The sequence below is a fragment of the Vespa mandarinia genome, chromosome 11 (genome assembly GCF_050613455.1).
Source record: "Vespa mandarinia isolate Hongniang chromosome 11, ASM5061345v1, whole genome shotgun sequence".
Lineage (NCBI taxonomy): Eukaryota > Metazoa > Arthropoda > Insecta > Hymenoptera > Vespidae > Vespa > Vespa mandarinia.
This window is the reverse complement of record NC_140820.1, coordinates 5,097,501-5,120,000: the sequence shown is the minus strand read 5'-3', so window position 1 is coordinate 5,120,000 and position 22,500 is coordinate 5,097,501. Positions and strand designations below refer to the sequence as shown.

The following is a 22,500-nucleotide window of genomic DNA, read 5'->3' as shown; positions in this document are numbered from 1 at the left end:
TTTTCTATATTTGATACGTACACAGGAAACAGTGGTTCTCAGTTGTAATAATGGAACTTAGTTTTCTACGATATTTTCCATGGAAATTCACACGGAACGATACGAATTGGTTTGAGAAAATAATTTTATAAAATTATCTCTCTTTCTCTCTCTCTCTTTCTCTCTCTCTCTCTCTCTCTCTCTCTTTCTCTCTTTCTCTTTCTCTTTTTTTTCTTTGTCTATATTGCGTAGTTAACAATTCACGTTGAAGTTATGAAGAACATTGAATATTGAAGCAGAGGACGTTTACATATATATATATATATATATATATATATATATATATATATATTTTAATATCGAGCTTATGGCAATATATGTAACGTATATTTAGAATGTGTTAAATGTAAATTTACATAATAAGTGTCAGATCGCATAATATAAAATGAGCTTATTTCAAATTTTTTTTCTAAGGATTTTATTTTCGAATGAATTTTTAAGAAGATGTAAGAAAGTCAGAAAAAAATAACGTTCCATTTCGTTCACGTTTCTTTCATGTTGCAGTTTATAAATATTTCTGTTTTTTTTCCTCTTTCTTTGTTATTATTATTATTATTATTATTATTAGAAAAATTAATTATAAATGTGCCGTTTCTCTTAAAAATTTCTATCTTTAAAATAAGTTCGAAAAATAAAAAGTTTTGGATTATTTATAACGTTATTGATCAAACATGTGAACTCTATTAATTATTTCTTTTAAATATATTTTGAAAAATTAATTTGAATTTGATTATTTCTTTTATGATAATTTTAATCAAAACTTAATTATTTTTCCTTTTTTAATATTTTTAATAAACAAAAAAAAAAAGAAAAAAGAAAAAGAAACTTAGTTCTAAATATTTTTTTAATGAAACTTTCGGAACTCTATTATTTCTTTTAATATTAAATAATTAAACAATATTTAAAACTTAGTAATTCTTTAATGTCTCTAATCAAGCTTAAAACTATTCTTTTGTTTAATATCTCTAATGAAACAATATGAAAGTTTTTATTATATTAATATAATTGATACTTTTAATTGATACTGAATAATCTAAACTATTATATCTATTTGGTTTTTCAATGATTAATTATTGAATCATCAAAATTATTTAAAGAATATATATATATATATAAACACACACACACACACAAATATGTTTATATGCGACGACCTGAATATTATACAATACATAAAAGTATGGTCTTGGAAAGAAGATTTTTCTTTTGAAAATGTTGAGATATTCATTGTCTTCATTTTATTTGAGAAGTCTTTGCGTGGGTCCAATGAAAAAGACGAGAACGAAAGAAACAACCTTGCGTGTGGTCCTTTAAAAGAGAATACCGCTTTCGAGAAGCAACGAAGGATTGTCTCTCTCTCTCTCTCTCTCTCTCTCTCTCTCTCGTTTTCTTTTTCTTTCTTTTTTCTTGCAAAATAAAGCACATGGATAAAACGCGTTGCCGCTCGTGCGAGAAATCGTGCCACCTCGAAGAGACGACCTCCTTCTTCTTTACTTTTTATTACTTTTACTTCGCCAACATCCTTTCAACTCGTTATCATATTCCATTCTTCTTTTGTTAAGAAACTTTTAACTTTTACTTTTATTTTTTTTTCTTTTTCATCGCATTTTTATTTACTCTCCTTCTTTCTTCCTTTTTCCTTTTTTTCTTCCTTTCTTTCTCTCTCTCTCTCTCTCTCTCTCTCTCTCTCTCTCTCTCTCTCTCTTTTTCTTTTTTCTCTTTTTAATTTATTACGAATACATTCCCTTGTTTTCTATATTTATTTATTTATTTATTTATTTATTTATTACAAGATATTTACACTTATATAAATTAATACTTATGTGAACGATCAATTGTAGAAATTACAAATACTATTTGATAATACAGTCGTTCGTAATATCACAAATATTTTATAATTAATATTTTTCATTTCACCATTATCGTAAGAAATTATTATAAATAGTTATATGTATAATAAATTGTATTATTATTATTATTATTATTATTATTATTATTATTATTATTATTATTATTATTATTATATTGTTAATTAAGTTATGAACATTGTTATTGTTATGACGTATGTAAAACGTAGTCATGGGATGGCTAAAGAAATAATAGAAGAAGAAGAAGAAGAAGTATAGTTCGTAGGTTGTTCAAAACTCTCGAGACGAGAGACACGAGAGAGAAAGAAAAAGACAGATAGACAGAGAGCGAGAGATAGAGAGAGAGAGAGAGAGAGAGAGAGAGAGAGAGAGAGAGAGAGACAGAGACAGTGAGAAAGGGAGAAAGGGAGAGAGAAGAGAGAGAGAGAAGAAGAAGAAGAGAGAGAGAGAGAGAGAGAGGGAAAGAGAAAGATAGGGACACACGCGTTTGAGAATAATTAGATGGTCTTTGGAAACGTGATTTATGATCAAGGGTAAGGTTTGGATAAAGCCATGACCGGTAACATTCATATCGATCTTATGTTGGTGAAGGTTTCGTATGCTTTCGGACAGGATCATAGAGAGCTAGGAGTAGTAACCTTATCTCACGAAAGGTAGGTAGGTAGGTAGGTAGATGGTGTAGGTTGTGTAAGTAGTGTAGATAGGTAGGTAGGTAGGTAGGTAGGTTGGTAGGTAGGTAGGTAGGTAGGTAGGTAGGTAGGAGAGAGAAAAATAGAGAGAGAGAGAGAGAGAGAGAGAGAGAGAGTACCAATCCGTTAGCGAGATTAATGAGTCGCGTTATCGAACGATACGTCTTTCTCTCTGTCAAGTTTTTTTATTTCTTTTTTTTTTTTTTTTTTTTTTTCTGATTACTCCTCTCTACGTATTTTCCTTTTCTTTTATTTTCTGTCCGTATTGTTTCTTGTTTGTTAGTTTGTTTGTTAGTATATTTTTTTCTTTTTAATTTTTTCTTGTCAATAGGGACACAAAGTACGTCTCAATAGGTCGGAATGATTTCGAAATATTATCGTCGATCGTAATGATGATAATGATAATAAAAATAATAATAATAATAATAATAATAATATTCACATTACTTTCAATATAAATTTATTTCGATTTTTGTAATTTTTTTTATTCTAAAAAAAAAAGAAAAAAAAAAGAAAAGAAAACATGCGAAACGTGAAAAAGAAAAAGAAAAAGAAAAAGAAAAAGAAAAATATTTTGTACAAAGGGGATTCCATTAGACATATTTATTTCTTTTCAAACAGACCACCAGTCAATGACATGGTGTTTAACAGTTTTATCGGTCTATCCAGTTCGTAAACACGTCATATTTTATGATCGTTTGAAGAAAGGCGGTTCGTGCATAGAAAGAAACATGTTGCATTAATAAGAACCTGTATAGGAGGCACGACTGTCATAGCAATTTAAAATTCATCATTAAATGGAACGACTTGATACATTTTCTTTTTCTTTTTTCTTTTTTTTGTTCCTCTTTCTTTTTTTTTTTCTTTTTTTTTCTTTTTTTTTTTTTTTTTTTTTTTTAATTCATTTCATCGCATATAGTTTGTTATATCTCTGTTTAGCTCGAAATCATTTTGCTTTTCTTGTTAGATTTAATTAGTGAATATAATATAATTAATTTTTAAAAAATTTTTGTTTTATCCTTTTACACATATCTCACGTCATATTGGATTATTAATTAATAAAACTAAAGTACAGTTATGAATAGTATGATATAAATAATATACATATATAAGTTTAATCGATTAATATATATATATATATATTTAACATGTTAATAATAATGTAATTGAATTTATTTACGTGAATTATTATTTAATATATAAATATTATATTAAATAGGATGTTAAGAAAGAAAAAAAAAGAAAAAAGAAAAAGATGATCACTTAATGATTCAAAAATTACATTAATTAACTATTTGTATTATATTTTTATCGTTGACTTTCGTTCTATGAAAATCGACTATCTAATTTGAATATTGTATTCACGATATTCAAATCTCGTATATGAATAATTTTTCTAATCTCTTTCCTCTTTTTATCTTTATCTATTCTCAGATAAAGTAGAAACTTGAGGTACAATCGGATGCCGCACGATCGATTTTTTTCTTTTTTTTTTTTTTCTTTTCTTTTTTTTTGTTTGTATTGTGATCCTTTTTATTGTTATCTTGTACATAGGAATGCTGTTGAGAGATAGAGAGAGACAGAGAGAGAGACAGAGAAAGAGAGAGAGAGAGACAGAGAGAGAGAGAGAGAGAGAGACAGAGAGAGAGAGAGACAGTATTAGAGAATATCGGGGGAAGAAAAGCAACGGATAATAGATCGAATAGACGACGTACGTAGAGGGCCTGCTTGAATGACACCGTTATTAGAACCTAATCCACCGAGAGAGTAGCAGTTCTAACGGGTGAGCTTTGAAATTCATAGGAGAAGGTTACTGGAGACACCCGTATGTTACCAAGAAAATTGAGACTATCCGAAAACGATACTATTATATTTTTCAAGATGATCTCTTTTTGTTCTAGATTTCTACTATGATTACATGATCACAATTTCTTCATTCATATTATTATTATTATTATTATTATTATTATTATTATTATTATTATTATTATTATTATTATTATTATTATTATTATTATTATTATTAATTTTTTTTTTGTTAATTCGTAACAAGCAATTATTAAATAAAATTTCAAGAAAAGTTACTCATATACACATACACGTATCTTTGTTTTATTTTCGGATGATATTTTGGAAGTAAAATGATCTTTAACTTTTTTTCTTTTCCTTTTTTTTATTTTCGGATGATATTTGGGAGTAAAATGATCTTTAATTTTTTTTTTTTTTTTGCGAATGAATTAGAATCTTTCGTGTATGTGAATTATGTTTTGTTCGTTCACAAAAAAATATTCGTTTTTTTTATTTATATAAAACTTTGCATCTTATGGAAATTTAACATGAGACGATCTTTTTATTCAGTTTGTTCTTATGATAACACGATCACAGTTTCTTCGTTCATATTTCTTTTTTTTTCTCTTTCTAATTTTTTTTTTCTTTCTTTTTTCTTTCTTTTCTGTTTCATGGAAATTTAACATGAGACGATCTCTTTATTCAGTTTGTTTTTACGCGATCATAGTTTCTTCGTTCGTATTTATTTTTTCTTTCCTTTTCTTTCTCTTTAAAATGAATTTCTTCTTTTAAAAGAATATCATTTTAAAGAACATATGTATATATACGTATTTTTATTTTATAAGATTATATTTTATGAGGATACATGCAACATACTATAAAATGTATCATAAATTAAGATAAAAATCATGAAATTATGTTATTATTAATAAGATCAAAAACAAAAAAAAAAAAAAAAGAAAGAAAAAAAAGAAAAATAATCAAAAAAGATATAGGAGAAAATTAGAACGTCAGTTTATATTTAAAACATTTGTGAAATTAATTGCGAATAATTATTTGCGTATAGATATAATTAGTATGATCGTTCGAATAAATAAATAAATATGAAAAAAAAAAGAGAGGAAAAGAAAAAAGAAAAGGAATAGGATAAGAGAGAGAGAGAGAGAGAGAGAGAGAGAGAGAGAGAGAGAGAGAGAGAGAGAGAGAGAGAGAAAGAAAACAACGAGCACATATTGAACGATCGTAGACATCTGCTTCTGGTTTTGATCGACTTGACGATAAAACCGGAGATTAAGATCTACTTTTACAACGGTACCTTTCAGTGGAACCAATGTCAGCCACTTAATATGCCACTTAAAAAGTTCTCCTTGCTTATCTTGACGAGAGCGCGTCGAAATGGATTGAAATTATCGAGGAAGCTTAAGGATAAGATCTTCGAGAAAACCTTGGGAATAAGATGAAACGTTAGTTGCAGTTAAGAGTTCACTATTAAAATTTAAGTTTTTCTCGACTTTCTTCGTTTCTACTAATTAACTCGTTTATTTCTGATATATATATATATATATATATATATAACAAAGTTATAAAAGATATTATTAAAAAAATATATATATATATAATAGATTATACATAATAATTATAAAAGATTCAAATAATTAATTGGAAAGAAAATGCAAATATATGAGTAATAATAATAAATATTGTTTGTAGATATAACAATAAAATAAGATTTGTATGTATAACAAGATTGTAAAAAATTGACATAATTAATTGGAAAAGAAAAAATATAAATATATAAGTAATAATGATAAATATTATTTGTAGATATAATAATAAAATAAGACTTGTATATATGTGTGTGTATGTTTGTGTGTAATTTTCATTATATATATATTTAATTTTTAATAATTATTTATATTTTTTATTAATTATTAAAAATTATTTTAATTTATTAAGAACGATAGAATATTTTGTCTTAGATTAACTTCAAACGTAAAAATATAGAAATTAAAAGAATTAATAAAAAATAAATTTTGATTTCCATTAAATCAAAACGAATTTCGAATAATTTTAATTTATTACTTTGTATTATTATAAAAAGTCATTGATTAATATCGTTGTCTAATCTTTAAGATAATTATAAATTATTTGAAAGCATATAAAAAAATCGATTCTTTCGAAATCTCCAAAAAAAGCCAAACCTAATTTTGGATATTATTATATATCTATTAACATATCTAATTACATACATATATATATATATTATATATATATCAGCATTGGTTTAATTAACATATTTAATATATTTATAATAATTATTTATTAACATATATTTAATATATTTAATTTTATTTTATTAAATTTTATATATTTAATATATTTAATTATATATATATATATGTATAATAATTAATTAATTATATCAGAGTTTAAAGATTTTATTTCGTGTATTATTAAAAAAAATTTATTGTGAAAAAGAATTCTTTTTATTGTTATTAAGTATCGAACATGATTAAATTACATCGATCTAACTCGTCTTTATATTTTCGTTTCAGAACTTCGAGAATACTTGAAAAAAAAAGGAGGAAAAGAAACAAAAAGAAAAAGAAAAAGATCCTTTTGAAAATGTAACAATAGAATTTATAAATAAATCACATTAGGATCATAAAGATCCATCCTTAATGAAGATGAGCGATGAAACATTTGCAAAAACTTTGATCGGCGATATACCATACGCCGATGAAGATGGTTACACGATTGAACAAATACCACGTTCGAGATTGGTATCGAAAATATCAACGAACGAAAAAGGAAATTCGATTCGTAATTCTCAAATATCATCGCGTAACACAAGAACAATTATTTTCGATAAAAGGGAGAACACAAAAAACGATAATAATCGTATGGCCAATCAAAAGTACATTTATACGGAGAAAAAAGATAACGATCAACGTTTGATCGGTAAAAGGATCGACAAATTTCAAAATCCTTTAAAAAATCGGTCGAAACAATCGCCACAATTACCAATACCATCGACCCCACCACCACCACCATTACCACCACCATCACCTCTTCAACAACAATCTCAACAACAAATACAACAACAAAGTGGATACTCGAGTAGCGAGGAAAGTATAATAAGGAACAAATCTAAAAGTATTAGCTCGGCGGATACTCAATCGGTAAATAACATACTTGATGAGTATGAGGATGAAAGGTTGATTGAGTCCAGTGACGTAGGTAGTACGTGCACGATGAATGTAATAAAATCTCGTAACGTAGAACATCAAAGGAACAAGAGAGAAATTCAACAACCTCAGCAATATCATAATAATAATCATAATAACGATAGTAATAATCATCATCGTCATCAACAGCAACAACAACCACAACAACAGCAGCAGCAGCAGCAGCAACAACAGAAGCAACAAATAATAAAACGAACGACTATTTCAAGCGAAAATAATTTGATGTCGTCACGTCGAAATGAAAAGGATGAAACTATAACAAAAATAATAAATCGACAGGTACAAGGTAGACAAAGATCACGCGATAGAGTTAAAGATCCAACTAGATATTCGTCGTCGGCATTAACATCATCGTCATCGTCAAAACGAGCGTCACCATTGATTATCGATAATATCGATCGTACGAATTCAATGACGATGATGTCGACTACGTCGTCATCTAGAACAAACGAGGACGATTTACCGAGGAAAGGTGAGGTTCAAAGGCGCGTTGACGAATGGTTGAATCAAGCGCAATTACAAACTACGATTAATAAACGCGATAAACCATTAATCAGATCAAATAGTACCGCCGAACGACGTACCACTCAAAGAAGATGTCGTCAGGATCCAAGGTCAAGGTCGATCGACGAGTCAACCGATCGTACGAACAATGGCGGCCCTAGTGGAACAGCAGGTGTTGGAGTTGGAGTTAGTGGTGGTGTGGTTGTTGTTGGTGGTAGCGGTGGTGGTAGTGGTGGTGGTGGTGGTGGTGGTAATAATACGTCGAGTTACGACGATCTAACGCGTACAAATAAAGAATCATCCGGGACGTCATTAATGACAAATATTTTATTTAACAAAGGAACATATAAAGATTATCTTTTGATAAAGAACAAAACGAGACAACAGGATTATGGATTTTTAGCATCTAATGGTATTAACAGAAGGGATATAAGTCCGAATACATCATCTAGAATACCTCAACGTGGTTCGAGTTTTAAACGTACAAATATAATAGAATCGAAGGATAATAAATTATCTAATTCGGATTATAATGAAAATAATGGATTATCATCATCCGTGTCAGCGATTGTTTTATCTAGAAAATCATCATTCAAGAGATCTTATAAAAATGATCATCGTATTGATCGTAATAACGTCATAACAACGTCCCTCGATGGTGGTGGTGTTGGTGGTGGTGGTGTACCGTCGTTAATTAAACATAATGTAGAGGATAATGACAAGGATCGAACGATTTTAATTGAAGACGATAGAGGTCAAAAAATCGACGAGGATTGGTTCGTGAAAATAAATAAAAATGGCGATATAGGTGGATACGATTGTACGATCAAAAAAGATGATAAAAAATCAGATGTAACTAAGGTTGTTCATTCTAAATCTAATCATGTGATGGTTGGTCAAAGGGATAATATTACGAGAAATGATTGCGAGGATAAGGGTAATCTTGTTAGCGTACAAGTACGTTTACCAACCTCTCAAGGTCAAATAGATTGGAGAAAACTAAATCCAAGGAAAGCACCGATATTACCCAGAAAGGATTCTAGTGGTTCTCATTCAAGGAATCAATGTACTATTGCGTTAAACGAGACACCGGGTACGACTAGATCGTCTACGTTCAAACCTAACGAACGTAATTACGTTAAATCGGTTAAATTGTTGAAAAAGGATAATAATACGATTGACAATGTGAAATATATTTTCTCGTCGTCTTCGTCCTCTTCGTCCTCTTTGGTATCCTCGTCTAATCACGTAGAAAAGATTTACGAACGTACTTTGGAACCCCAAGTGATTTATGCTGACGATTTACGTTCGATCCTTCGGCCATCTTTACGCATATCTGCTTATGGCGAACGTACGGATACGTGTGAATGTGATACCGAAGAAGAAAATCTGAGAAAACGACAAAAAGAAGGAAGAAGAGAAAAGGAGGAGGAGGAGGAGGTGGAGGAGGAAGAGGAGGAGGAGGACGAAGAAGAGGAGGAAGAAGAAGAAGAAGGAGAAGAAGAAGAAGAAAAGGAGAAAGATGATGGAGAAGGAGGAAAAGGAAAAGGAATAGGAAGAAAAGAAGAAAGTATAGGAGAGACCGAAGAGGAGATTTATAGTAGGATCGGTGAAACGAGACAGGAGACTCTTGAGACTATCATGGAAGACGATAGAAAAGTTGAAATTGTTCGTTGTAATAAAGGATCTGTGACCTTGGACGATTGGAAAACTATAGATCAGATTAATTTGATCAATTCCGATGAGAAATCGTTGGATACTACTACGATGATGTATCATCGTTTTTCGAGTAATACCAAGGTTGATAATAAAATGGACGATGTCGATGTGAAAAATGATGATCCGATAGAGATTGACGAGGATAATTATAATCTGAACGATCGATTGTTAATAATTAATAATGAGAAAATATTTTCTATTGATGATAAAAAGGATGATTGTTTAATGAATAAATTTAAGGACGTGGAAGATACGCATGTCGTTAGATCAATGATCGAGAACGATGTGTCGATTCTATCTTCGAAAGAAAATAATGAGGACAGATCGAGCGTTATGGTGGTTAAAGAGAGTCTTCTTAAGAATTTACAATTTGATGCTGGTCTGCCGGCGAAAGTCGAACGTCGAAGCGAGTCGAAGTACGGCGATCAGCAAGCGAACAGGTCGAAGCGGTTCGACGATCGAGGAGAACTCGTTGAGAGAGACGAGAGAAAGGGGGAAGAAGAAGAGAAGAAGAAGAAGAAGAAGAAGACCAGAGAAGAAATGGAACACTCGAGGCTGATGGATTTGCTCAGAAATGGCGACTACGGAGCAGTTAAATTGGTAAGTAATCTGAACAATTTACTTTATGCGTCTTTCTTTTTTTCTTTTTTTTTTCTTTTTCTTTTTGTATTTCTTCTTTTTTTTTTTTTTTTTTTCCTTTTATTATTTAATATACGCAATAGAATGTTAAAAAGAAATAATTTAATTTAGATTATTAATGATTTTTTGGAATAATTAATATGTTATTCTGTTATTAATATTTTTTTTTTCTTCTGATAATTTATTTGATAAATTATTAGAAATATATTTTTTAATAATCGATATATATATATATATATATATATATATATATATATATATACTTCGAATAATTTTATGATTAATATATATTTAAGAATTTAATCAAATTTATTTTTAAATATAATTCATGATTTGCTTATTGAAGTATAAGAATGGTATAAATATTATTGATCTATATAAATCATAACAATGAATTGCAATTAATTGAGTTTTATTTTTGATTTGATCTATAATTAACAAGTAATTTATCACTATTGCAATTATGATTTGTTGCAAATTATAATTTTGTATTTTCCAAAAAAAAAAGAAAACAAACAAATAGAAAGATTTTTTGAAAAATCGTGAAATGATCGAGTAGTAATATATATATTTTTTTTTTCAATAATTATTTTCAATGATTAGATAGAAAACATTTGTTTCGAATGTATATGAATTTTGTAATAAATTAATAATAATAGAAAGTATATATATATATATATATAAAGAGAGAATAAGAAAAATCATCAAAATTTAAATTTACGAAAAAGAAAATAAATTTCATTGGTGTATAAAATATGGATCGAATTAAAGATATACATAACTCTTAGCTCCCTTTCCCTCGCCCTTTTCTCCCGCTGCCCTTCTCCCTTTCAGTAATTTGTTAATTTCTTTCATTATTCGAGAACTTATTCTCGACGATAAAAGGTTCAAAAAAACTTGTTAATAATTATTTCCAATTTATTAATAATCATTCCGACATAATTTTTAAACTTACATAGATTATCATGATATGAGCGAATGGTAATGTAGATTAAGATTAAAAACAAATAAGGAGATTATTTTGGGGGCAATATATGATAAACTGAAAATTAGAATAGCTCTTAATTAGTAAAATCGACGAGTTTAAGTGATATTTATCTCTCTCTCTCTTTTTCTCTTTCTCATGTATCCCAATGGGCAATTTAATTTGCTTTGTCGATAACTTCATCGAAAAGATATGCTCGCAGGAAAGCAATTATTATATTTCAAAATGAGTCAGAATATTGTGCAGCATTGCAATACGTAGAGCAATGATTGTGCAGCTAACAATGTATATGCATTATATGTATATACAACTAGGTGGACCTTCCGATAATTACGAGTTGGAATTAATCGCGATACGTTTCATTTACCTCGTTATATCGATAGTATAATCGATTTCAAATTGGAAAAAAAAATATACATATATATATATATATATTTATATTTTTTATGTACAAATTTCTATCTCTTTTTATCGTATTCTTTCTTATATCCCTCTATCTCTCTCTCTCTTTCTCTCTCCCTTTCATTCTTCTCTTTCCATATATCTTATTCTTTCTATATCTCTTTTTGTCTGTCTGCTTTGTTAATATGAACATATTATTTTTCATTTATCTTTTTTTTTTTTTTTTTTTATTTTCTATAAACAGATTAATCATTATTACGAGAATAATAATGTTCGGACAAGTAACAAGTATCATATGTATATATATATATAAAAAAAAAAAAAAAAAAAACAAAAAAAATAAAATAAAATTTCCTTCCAATCAATGAATCATTAGAGATAATGATACAATTAAAATGTAATAATATGTAATTGTATAAGTGTAATAATTAATTAAGAAAAAAATTTTGAAAACTTGCAAATTGCATATTCTTTTTTTCTTTTTCATTTGTTCTTTTCATTTGTTCTTTTCTTTTTGTTTCCTTTTTTTTTTTTTTTTTTTTTAAACATATTATATTTTAACGAGTCTTATCTGTCTTTATTACATAGAGAATATAATTTTCTCTCTCTTATCATATTTTAATTTATTCAATTATTATCTATTTCATTTATAACTATTATCTATTTAATTTACAATTATTATCTATTTAATTTATTCTCTGTATCTTTAATCTAAATTTCTTTTCATTCTCTGAGCAATATAGCTATTCAAATAAATAAAAAACTAATTATCCCTTTTACGCGCACAAACACACACACACATTCTCTCTCTCTCTCTCTCTCTCTCTCTTTCTATTTTGATTTCGATTTATTTTTCCCTTATTCTTCGTTTTGAATTTACGAATGGCGTTGTCAGCGGTTTCTGTTTTTCCGGTTTATATAGGATGCATTAATCGAACGAAAGAGGAAGCAATTTTGGAAGCATAAATTGTGCCGTGGTCGTTCGAAACACGGATGATCGAATTTTGGCGAACGATAAATGCCTGTATATCGTATATATCTGTATAAACGTATATAAATACATACGCGTACATAAGTACATATATCTATATATATATATATATGTATATATATACCATACGTACATATATATGTATTTGTGTGTGTGTGTATATGTGTGCGTATATATTTAATGTAAACGTAAGAGACCTATATATGTATACACAAACATACTCGCGCACACAGACATATACACACACACACACACACATATAGACACACATATACACACACTTGCACACATATAGATACATATGTATCTACGTACGTGTCCTATCGTTCGAGTTACTCCAAATGAAATTCGATATTTTAATGCATCGTACTTTTCCAAAGAAAAGTACAAAGCTCAAGGGATATTTGCCGATCGTGAGTTTATGAATATTCAATGACGTATTTAACAATAAACTTCATTGAGAAGATTTTCGAGTGACGCCTGTTAAATCTTTGGCAAATAATCTTTTTGAAAACTTTCTTCATGGGAAAATATGTAATAAGATATATGTAATGTATATATATATATATATATATATATATATATATATATATATATATGTATATAATTTATTAATGATATACTATTAAATTATACTCGAGAGTTATCGTTTGAAATTATTTTTGAAATGATTTTTAATTGTGAATTCTATTTTTTCTCTCTTCCTTTCTTTTTTCTTTTTTTTTCTTTTTTTTTCTTTTTTTTGTATTTTTTTTCTTTTTTTTTTTTTCCTTTTTTTAATGACGCTTAAGACTCTCGTCATTTTTCAATAAATTTTGAAAGAGACCGAATTAAAAGAATTAATTTTCATTAAAAAATACAATCACATTAAAAAAAAATCTAACGATATGTTAATAAACGATAATTACAAATAGACGAGGTTTATTTTAATTTTGCATATATAAAATAAAAATTTAGTATATTTCGTAATTATTTCCTTTTTTTTTTTTCTTTTTTTTTCTTTTTTTTTTCTTTATTACTATGTATGACTTGTATCGTATTTACGAGTAAATAAAAAAAGAAAGAAATACTAAAGAAGAAAATGTAATTGGAGGATATTTCAAAACTTTATTATTAAAAATTAGAATAATTTTAATAGTTATATCCTATTATATATACATGTGTACTTATGATCCTATTTTATAACTAATTAAAAAAAAAAAAAAGAAGAAATTATTATAATTTTCCATTATCCTATCTAATACATTATATATATATATATACATATTCATTCAATTTTATAAGTACAAGAAAAAAAATTGATTAGTAAAATTTTTCCTTCCAATAGATATATTTAAAAATAACACACACACATACACACAAACACATACATATATTTTTTTTCTCTTACAAATGAAACTTTGCAATAAAAAAAAAAAATATATGACGATTATCCGGTACATTTATATATCTAATGTTTTCTCATAATATATCAAATCTGTGAACGAGTAGACCAAAACCAACCACCGTTCTACGAAAGATTTCCCTCAGAATGGAGCATTTCATGGTGGGCGTTAATGGGACAGATTAATAAGGGGTTTTTCACGAGGTGAGCACGCTCCCATACCAACTGGACCAGCACTATGCCGTTATTTCTCGCTCAATTAAGAGCTCAATTAAGTCCGAGGGTCCTGTCGACCGCAGTCGTTCGATAAAACGTTTTGAGAGAGAGAGAGAGAGAGAGAGAGAGACAGATAGATAGAGACAGGAACGGAGACAAAGGCAATGATAAAGATAGAGAGAGAGGGAGAAAGAGACAGAGAAGGAGAGAGAGAGAGAGAAAAAGGATATCTTTGATACCACGACATTTTTAATATTTTTCACATAACTTCTTCCTTTCTCCATTATTTTTTTTTCCTCCTTCCTCCCCTATATACTCCTTGAATTTTTCTTCAAATTTCTTTTTCTTTTCTTTTCTGTTTTTCTTTTTTTCTTTTTTTTATTTTTATTTTATTTTATTGTTACTCTTTATCCATTTTATCCTTTTATTTTCATTTTCATAAAAAAATTATATACAAGAATCCATTCCTCACATTAATTATTATTTAAAACGTATATTCACGCAAAATAGAGATAGACGTAAGAAAATAATATAACAGTTCACCAATAATGGAATTTATAAAAAATCTTTTCAAAGTACAGTTAGTCTTAATCGTAAGTACTTGCCAAAGGCTACAAAGCGTTAATACGTGCGTGAATAACTTCTAGACAGTAAGTATTACAGAGAAAGAGAGAAAGAAATAAAGAAGGATATATACATATATACACACACATATACACACACACATACACACACACATACAGATATATACATACATACATACATATATACATACATGCATACATACGTATGCACGTATGTGAATAAATGCAGATACACGCATACACACAAATATATGTATATATGTAGAGACATGCGCGCACCCACATATAAATACACACATATATACAAAGCATTATTTAGATATCTACTCGACATTACAAAAGGGATGACACCGTCACTCGGCCACTCCTATGATAGCTCGAGTGTTCACCTGCCATGTAAAAAAACATTCTAGTGTAGGTGTATATATATATATATATATATATTTGTGAGAAAGAAATAAAGAGAAAGAGAAAGGGAAAGAGAAAGAGAAAGAGAGAGAGAGAGAGAGAGAAAAAGATAGTTAAAGAGAGAAGCTGCCTGTCGGATATACCTTTTCAATAGGGGGACACAGGCAGCACGTTCGAACGATCTATCGAACGACCCGTCGAACTTTGCCACGGACGATGAAAGAATCGAAAGGGTGGCATGCCACGTCTATTCTTTCTTCCTCTCTTTCCCGTTATACACGGATCACAGAGCTTCGTGCAAAATCGTGACTACCAGTGAATTCTCCTTCCATGAAATTTTTTTTCTCTCATCTTCTTTTTTCTCCTTTATTTTTTTTTTCTTCTACTTCTCTCTCTCTCTCTCTCTCTCTCTCTCTCTCTCTCTCTCTCTCTCTCTATCTATCTATCTATCTATATCGCTCTTTTGCAACCCCTATCGGTATTCGTTAGAAACGATCCAATCGTGAGAATGCTTTTTTCTTCTTTCTTCGTCTTTTTCTCCCCCTTTTTTCTTCTTCTCCTTTCTTAATTTAATGATCGAGAATCTTAAATTAATGATAGAGAACATTAAATATGGCAAAAGTAAGTACTACTATATTGATAGCGTTCGAAAAGGAATCTTTTTTTTTTTTTTCTTTTTTTTTTTTTTTTTTCTCGTGAGGAGAGGGGAAAAACGAATTTTTTTTATTTCTCTTCTTAACATTTTTTCATGTCCCATCGATATTCATTGGAAACGAATGAAAACGAAAGAGATAATAAAACATTCGTGTGACAAAAGTTCATCGGTCCTTTTTTTTTTTAATTTTTTTGTTCTTTCGTCTCTTTCCCTTTTTCATTATTCTTTTTCATCGAAATTTTGACTGATCGACTGGCATAAATGGTATTAAGAAAAATGTAGTTTTTTTTTCTTCTTTTTTTAAAGGAATTTTATCCCTTAAAGTTTGTTAAAAAAAATCTTCGACGATATTTTCTCCCTCTTTTTTTCTTTTTTTTTTTTTTCTTTTTTTGTCTTTCATATCTTATCGATCATTAGATTAGGAATAAGAAAGTAGATATGAAAAAAAAAAAAAAACAAAGCGATATGAAAAGATATTTTAATTTTTTAATTTAATAATCATAAACTCTAGAAAATGTATCTTCGATATATTAGCATATGTTATTTGAATAACAGTGGAATTTCATTTCTTCAAATTATAATAGAGATATAAATGTGACGTATGAATTTATATTAAAAATATGAAAGAAGTCAGCTTGGTATGCTTTACATTGGAATATGAGAATACGTAGGTAATAAACGTAATTAAATAATTTAGATCGTTTTTCGAAAGACTAGTAAAGGAATGGAATTTTGTTAATTGCGAATAGAAATTAAAATGTACCGAAAATATCCCGAATTGATGTTCTCTCGAAAATATTGTATTAATTAATTAATCCTTGTTACGACGTTCATTTGAAAAATTAATATCCACGTTAATATTAATACTTTCAAATGTGAATCATTTACAATAGAATAACACAATAGCAATAACAATACAATATAATACAGTGCAATATCATTAGAATATAACGACGAATAATGAAAAGAGTATAACTTTAGTAATATAATTGAAATAATTTCGTTCGATGTTACAACTTTTGTTCATTGTTTTAATGAATCATTAACAAAACTATATAATAATATGGTGATGTATATAAGCGAATTTAGAAGGAAAAAAAAAATAAAAAAATAAAAAAATACAAAAATAAAAATAAATAAAAAAGAAGAGAGAAAAAAGACTGTTGAATGTTATTAAAACTTGTAATCGATATTCGCGTTATATGTGTGGGTCCGGGGAAATAAAACAAAAATTAAAAAATTAAAAAAAAAAAAATGGGAAAAAAATTATTTTGGAGAGAGAGAGAGAGAGAGAGAGAGAGAGAGAGAGAGAGAGAGAGAGATATGAGATATGAGATGTTCTAAATTAATAGTCTGATTCTCGTTAGAAACGAAACCATGGATAGGCCGGATTTTCTCTCGATCGAGAATTCGCGAATAGTAGAAGAGTAAAGGAAGGACTTGGAGAAGAGGCAAAATGCCTCTGTTTCCCGTCACGTTGAATGGAACTCGTTCGTCGAGGTACCGATTCTGGAGAAAGACCTTATTATGTACCCTCGGGGAGTTCTGCTATCGTCGACGTTGGAACGACTGAGATAGCTATATGAACCTGAAACGAACGGAAACGATATAGAGAAGAAGGAAGGAGAAAGAGAGAAAAAGATAGACATGGACATGGTTACAGAGATGAGAGAAAGAGATAGAAAGGGACAAACAGACAGAAAAATGAACGAGACAGAGAGAGAGAGAGAGAGAGACAGAGAGAGAGAGAGAGACAAAATAATAGAGTGAGATAGAGAGAGAGAGAGAGAGACAAAATAATAGAGTGAGATAGAGAGAAAGAGAGGAATAGACAGAAAGATAGAGAGAGAGAGAGAGAGAGAGACGGATGGACAGAAAAGTAGAGAGAGATATATGGACAGAGAAGGAGAGAGAGGGAGAGAGAGAGAAAGAGAATGAGTGACAGAGAGAAAGAGATAGATAAATAAGAAAGAGAGACAGAGAGAAACAGAGAAGCTGTATGTGTGTGTGTGAGAGAGAGATAGCCAGAGAAGCTGTATATGTGTCTCTCTCTCTCTCTCTCTCTCTCTCTCTCTCTGTGTGTGTGTGTGTGTATGTGTGTGTGTGACATATATATATATATATATATAGCAGAGAAGCAGTATGAAAGAGAAAAAGAAAAACATGTAAAATAAAAGAAAAAGAGGGATATATATATAGAGAGAGAGAGGGAGGGAAAAAGAGAGAAAGAGACAGAGAAAGAGGGAGAGAGAGAGAGAGAGAGAGAAAGAGAGAGAGAGAGAGAGAGAGAGAAGAAAACCGGGCAAGCTGCATTCTGCTTCGTAACGTCTCATCTACAGCTCGCTCCCTCTCCTCCTTTCAACATATTATTATTTTCTTTTTACCTCTGAATTTGTATATTTTCTTCTCGTGTTCGTAATTTTGATAATTCAAAGCGATATCGTCTACGGATAATCGTACCATTAAAAAGATACATACAATGCGTTAAAATTAATTTAACGTCTATAAAGGAACAAAAAAGAAGAAGGGAGTTTTTTGAGGTTGAGGAGAATGAATCTGTGTGTGTATTGTATAGCATGAATTCGTTGCGACGAGTATTTTTTTCTCATTATATTATCTTTTTTATCTTTTTTATCTTTTTTTTTTTTTTTTTTTTACTCTTTTACTTTCTATTTTCCTTTTTTCTTTCGATATACGTCGCCGTATGTCGAAGAAGTGTTTATTAATAACAACACTTATGATACACCGTATATGTGGTATACTTAACGTTTAAGAGAATGTAATAATTATTAATATTGGCCGTTAATGGATTTACAAGAAGTACAAGAGGAATAACGCGTTGATATCATTCGTTGTTAATTAAATTATTCGAGAAATTTATTTTCTTGTTTTATTATTATTATTATTATTATTATTTTCTTTTTCTTTTTTTTAATTTTCCTTTTTTAATGTTCCATTTTTTTCTTTTTTTTTTTTTTACAGAATTTAAATTTCACATGAATTTATTTTCGATCGAATTCTGAATTTGACTCATGGCTTGTTAAAACGTTTTCATTTCTAATTTAATATTTCGTTCTCTTTTGTTTTATTTCATTTTTTGTTCTTCTTTTTGTTTTTTTTTTTATTCTATCGTCACGTATTCAATATTTGACTGTTAAGAATAATATTTTTTCGATACACCCCTGTAAGTACATTTCTATCAAATTATTATATTTTTCTTTTACTCTCTATTATTATTATTATTATTATTATTATTATTATTATTATTATTATTATTATTATTATTATTATTATTATTATTATTATTATTATTATTATTATTATTTAAAGAGTTTAAAAATATTATAACAGATATTTAAAGATTTATTTGTTTCTTCTAATTGATATATTTTTTATTCGACACGTTAGATTTAGTCGACCACAATAAACTATTAACAATATTTCTGCATAATTGAATATATATATATATTTGATTTTTTTTATTTTTCTCAAAATATATCCTCTCTCTTTCTTTCTCTCTCTCTCTCTCTCTCTCTCTCTCTCTCTCTCTCTCTCTTTCTCTCTCTCTCTTTTTAAAAATCGATATATATTTTTAATGACTTATATTATCATTTTTGTACACCCTATATATATTTCTCTCTCTCTCTCTCTCTCTCTCTCTCTCTCTCTCTCTCTCTCTCTCTCTCTCTCTCTCTCTTTATATATATATATCTCTTTTTTTCTTTTGAAAGAAGCAAGCTCGAAGTCGACTCGACTCTGCTATTCAACTCATATATAGTATCGTAACCCTGGCTTTGACTCTTAGAGTAACGTTTCATATGCTCTTTACGCATACATACATACACACATATATTTATATATATTATATTTTCATACATGCACACACAAACACACACACACGCAACATACATATACATATACAGGCACGTAGAGACACTTCCCTTCCTTTCGCGTTTTTTACTTACCAAGCTACAGATCGACGTCCGTGAGAAGGCTCATCTTCAAGACGAGAGAAAGAGAGAGAAAAATAGAGAGAGAGAGAGAGTGAGAGAGAGGATTTGCTCCTAGCGAGACAAGCGATTTAACTTTCTATGATAAGTCTTTAATGTAGAGGAAATAGTCAGGTTGTATATATGTATATATGTGTGTGTGTGTGTGTGTATTTGTGTATATATGTATCTATGTGAGGGTTCTTCACCTATCTGATGATCTTGAACGGCTAGAAAAATTTTTATTCACTAGGAACGGATTATGATTAATGATACTTATGATATGTAATATATCTTTCCAATAGAATAGTATTTTATCGAATTTTCTTTTATATATATATATATTTTTTTTTTTCTTTTTTTTCTTTTCATTGAGTATCGAAACGATAATAATGATGAATTTTTTATACGCAATTTGAAGAGATTAAATCGCTATTTGATTTATTTAATAATAGAATCTGTTTTTTTTTTTTTTTTTCAACAAATGTTAACGTGGATATTATTTTTTCATTATCGATTTAACGGATTGAACTTCTTTTTTTTCTTTTTTTCTTTTTTATTTAAGCGAACAATAATAGTGATTGTTTTGTCGCGTAGCCACTTTTAATGAATTTTTATATTTCGTATATATCGAATTTTATGTCGTATATATTTCATGTCGTATATATTTCATGACGTTTTTGTGGAGTATAATCTTTTTCTTTTTTCTTTTTTTTTTTTTTTTTTTTTATTTTATTTTATTTTATTATCACAGTTTATTAAACAATAATGATAATTATTATTTCAGTATAACTTGTATAAGTTATAATTATTCAGCATAACTATAACTTGTATCATTTATCATAATTTTAATATCTGACATATTTAAATCTCAATGTTTTACTATGAAACATAATTTCTAATATTTATATTAGAATCGAATAATATACGAATACGTATAAATAATAAAAAGTTATATTAATATCAAAAAGATAATAATGAATACTTGTCCTTACGAAATGGAAAAAGAAAATGAATTCATAATTAGATACGAAATAGTTTATACAATGGATTGTTATAAAATTTTTCTATCGATAATATATCGAGATTTCGTCGAGAATAAAAAAGAGAAAAGAAAAAGGAAAAGAAAAGAGAAAAAAAAAATATAAAATAGAATAGTATTTTATCGAATATTCTTTCTTTTTCTTTTTTTGTTTTTTATACATATAAAAATATAGATACATATTAAAAAAAAAAAAAAAAAAAAAAAAAAAGGAAAAAAGAAAAAGAACGAACGAAACGAATCACAAACAACAACAATTCTCATACCACTTTCTCTTCCATTTCAAACCAGCAAAAACAGTTTTCTAATCTTTTTTCTTTTTCTTTTTATCCGATACAATACCCACTCTATTTCACAGGTGAATCGTCGAATAAATCGTTGAAAATAAGATATCGAAGTGGTTTCCTTTATCCAAAAGCACATACGTGAACTTTCGTTAGAGTAAAAGAACAAGACAGAGATATAGAAAGAGAAAGAGAGAGAGAGAGAGAGAGAGAGAGAGAGAGAGAGAGAGAGAGAGGGAGAGAGAGAGAGCGAGAGAAGGACCATATAAAAGAGACTTATACGTTCATATATGATATATAAAAGGTAAGAAAAAGACAGAAGACAAATTCGTGTATACATAGACATATACATAGATAAATTCACATGAACGCGCATAGGAAAACGATGATCGAGATTTCCTTCGAGAAATGTCGTGAACCAAGAAAGAGTTGAGATAGGAGGAGTTAGGATATAATAAAAAAAGAGAGATACAGAGAAAAAGACAAAGAGAAAACAGGGTGGGTGGGTGGGAGAAGGAGATAGGAGGGGATGAATAAAAAGTATCGAAGAAGGAAGATCTCATGGAATGTCGACCTCGATAAACCATCTCTCTCTCTCTCTCTCTCTCTCTCTCTCTCTCTCTGTCTCTCTCTGTCTCTCTCTGTCTCTCTCTTGTGAAACACACCAGAAACCTGTGGTTTCTCAGTCTCTTTGATACCTTCGAACCAGATAGGAAGAAAGAAAAGGACAGAAGTTGTAATAAGAGTTAGGGAAAGGGAAAAGAGAAAGAGAGAGAGAGAGAGAGAGAGAGAGAGAGAGAGAGATAGGGAAAGTTCAAGTAAAGGGTATCCGTCAAAACCAGTCCGACCTATAACAGCTTCTTTGCATCAGTTGTAAGGAGAAAGAACGAAGGCCGTTTTACTTTTGACAACTGCTAGAAGATCGTTCAACTGGCAGAATGCCATGGAAACTCCCTCCCATGAAAGGAGCTTTTGTCGCGGCGGGGAAGTTGAAAAGAATCGTACGAAACTTTATTGTCTGACCTCTTTCTCTCTCTCTCTCTCTCTCTCTCTCTCTCTCTCTCTC

General features: G+C 28.9%; 1 protein-coding gene across 1 annotated transcript in view; it reads left to right on the top strand.

Moving 5' to 3' along the window:
* The window catches only part of LOC118441164 (uncharacterized), a 183,433-nt gene that overhangs the window by 8,061 nt on the left and 152,872 nt on the right, over positions 1-22,500 (top strand). The window contains exon 2 of the mRNA XM_085660120.1: positions 6,940-10,455. Coding sequence (XP_085516246.1) covers positions 7,066-10,455 — 3,390 coding nt within the window. The 5' untranslated portion in view covers positions 6,940-7,065. The remainder of the gene's footprint in view (positions 1-6,939; positions 10,456-22,500) is intronic.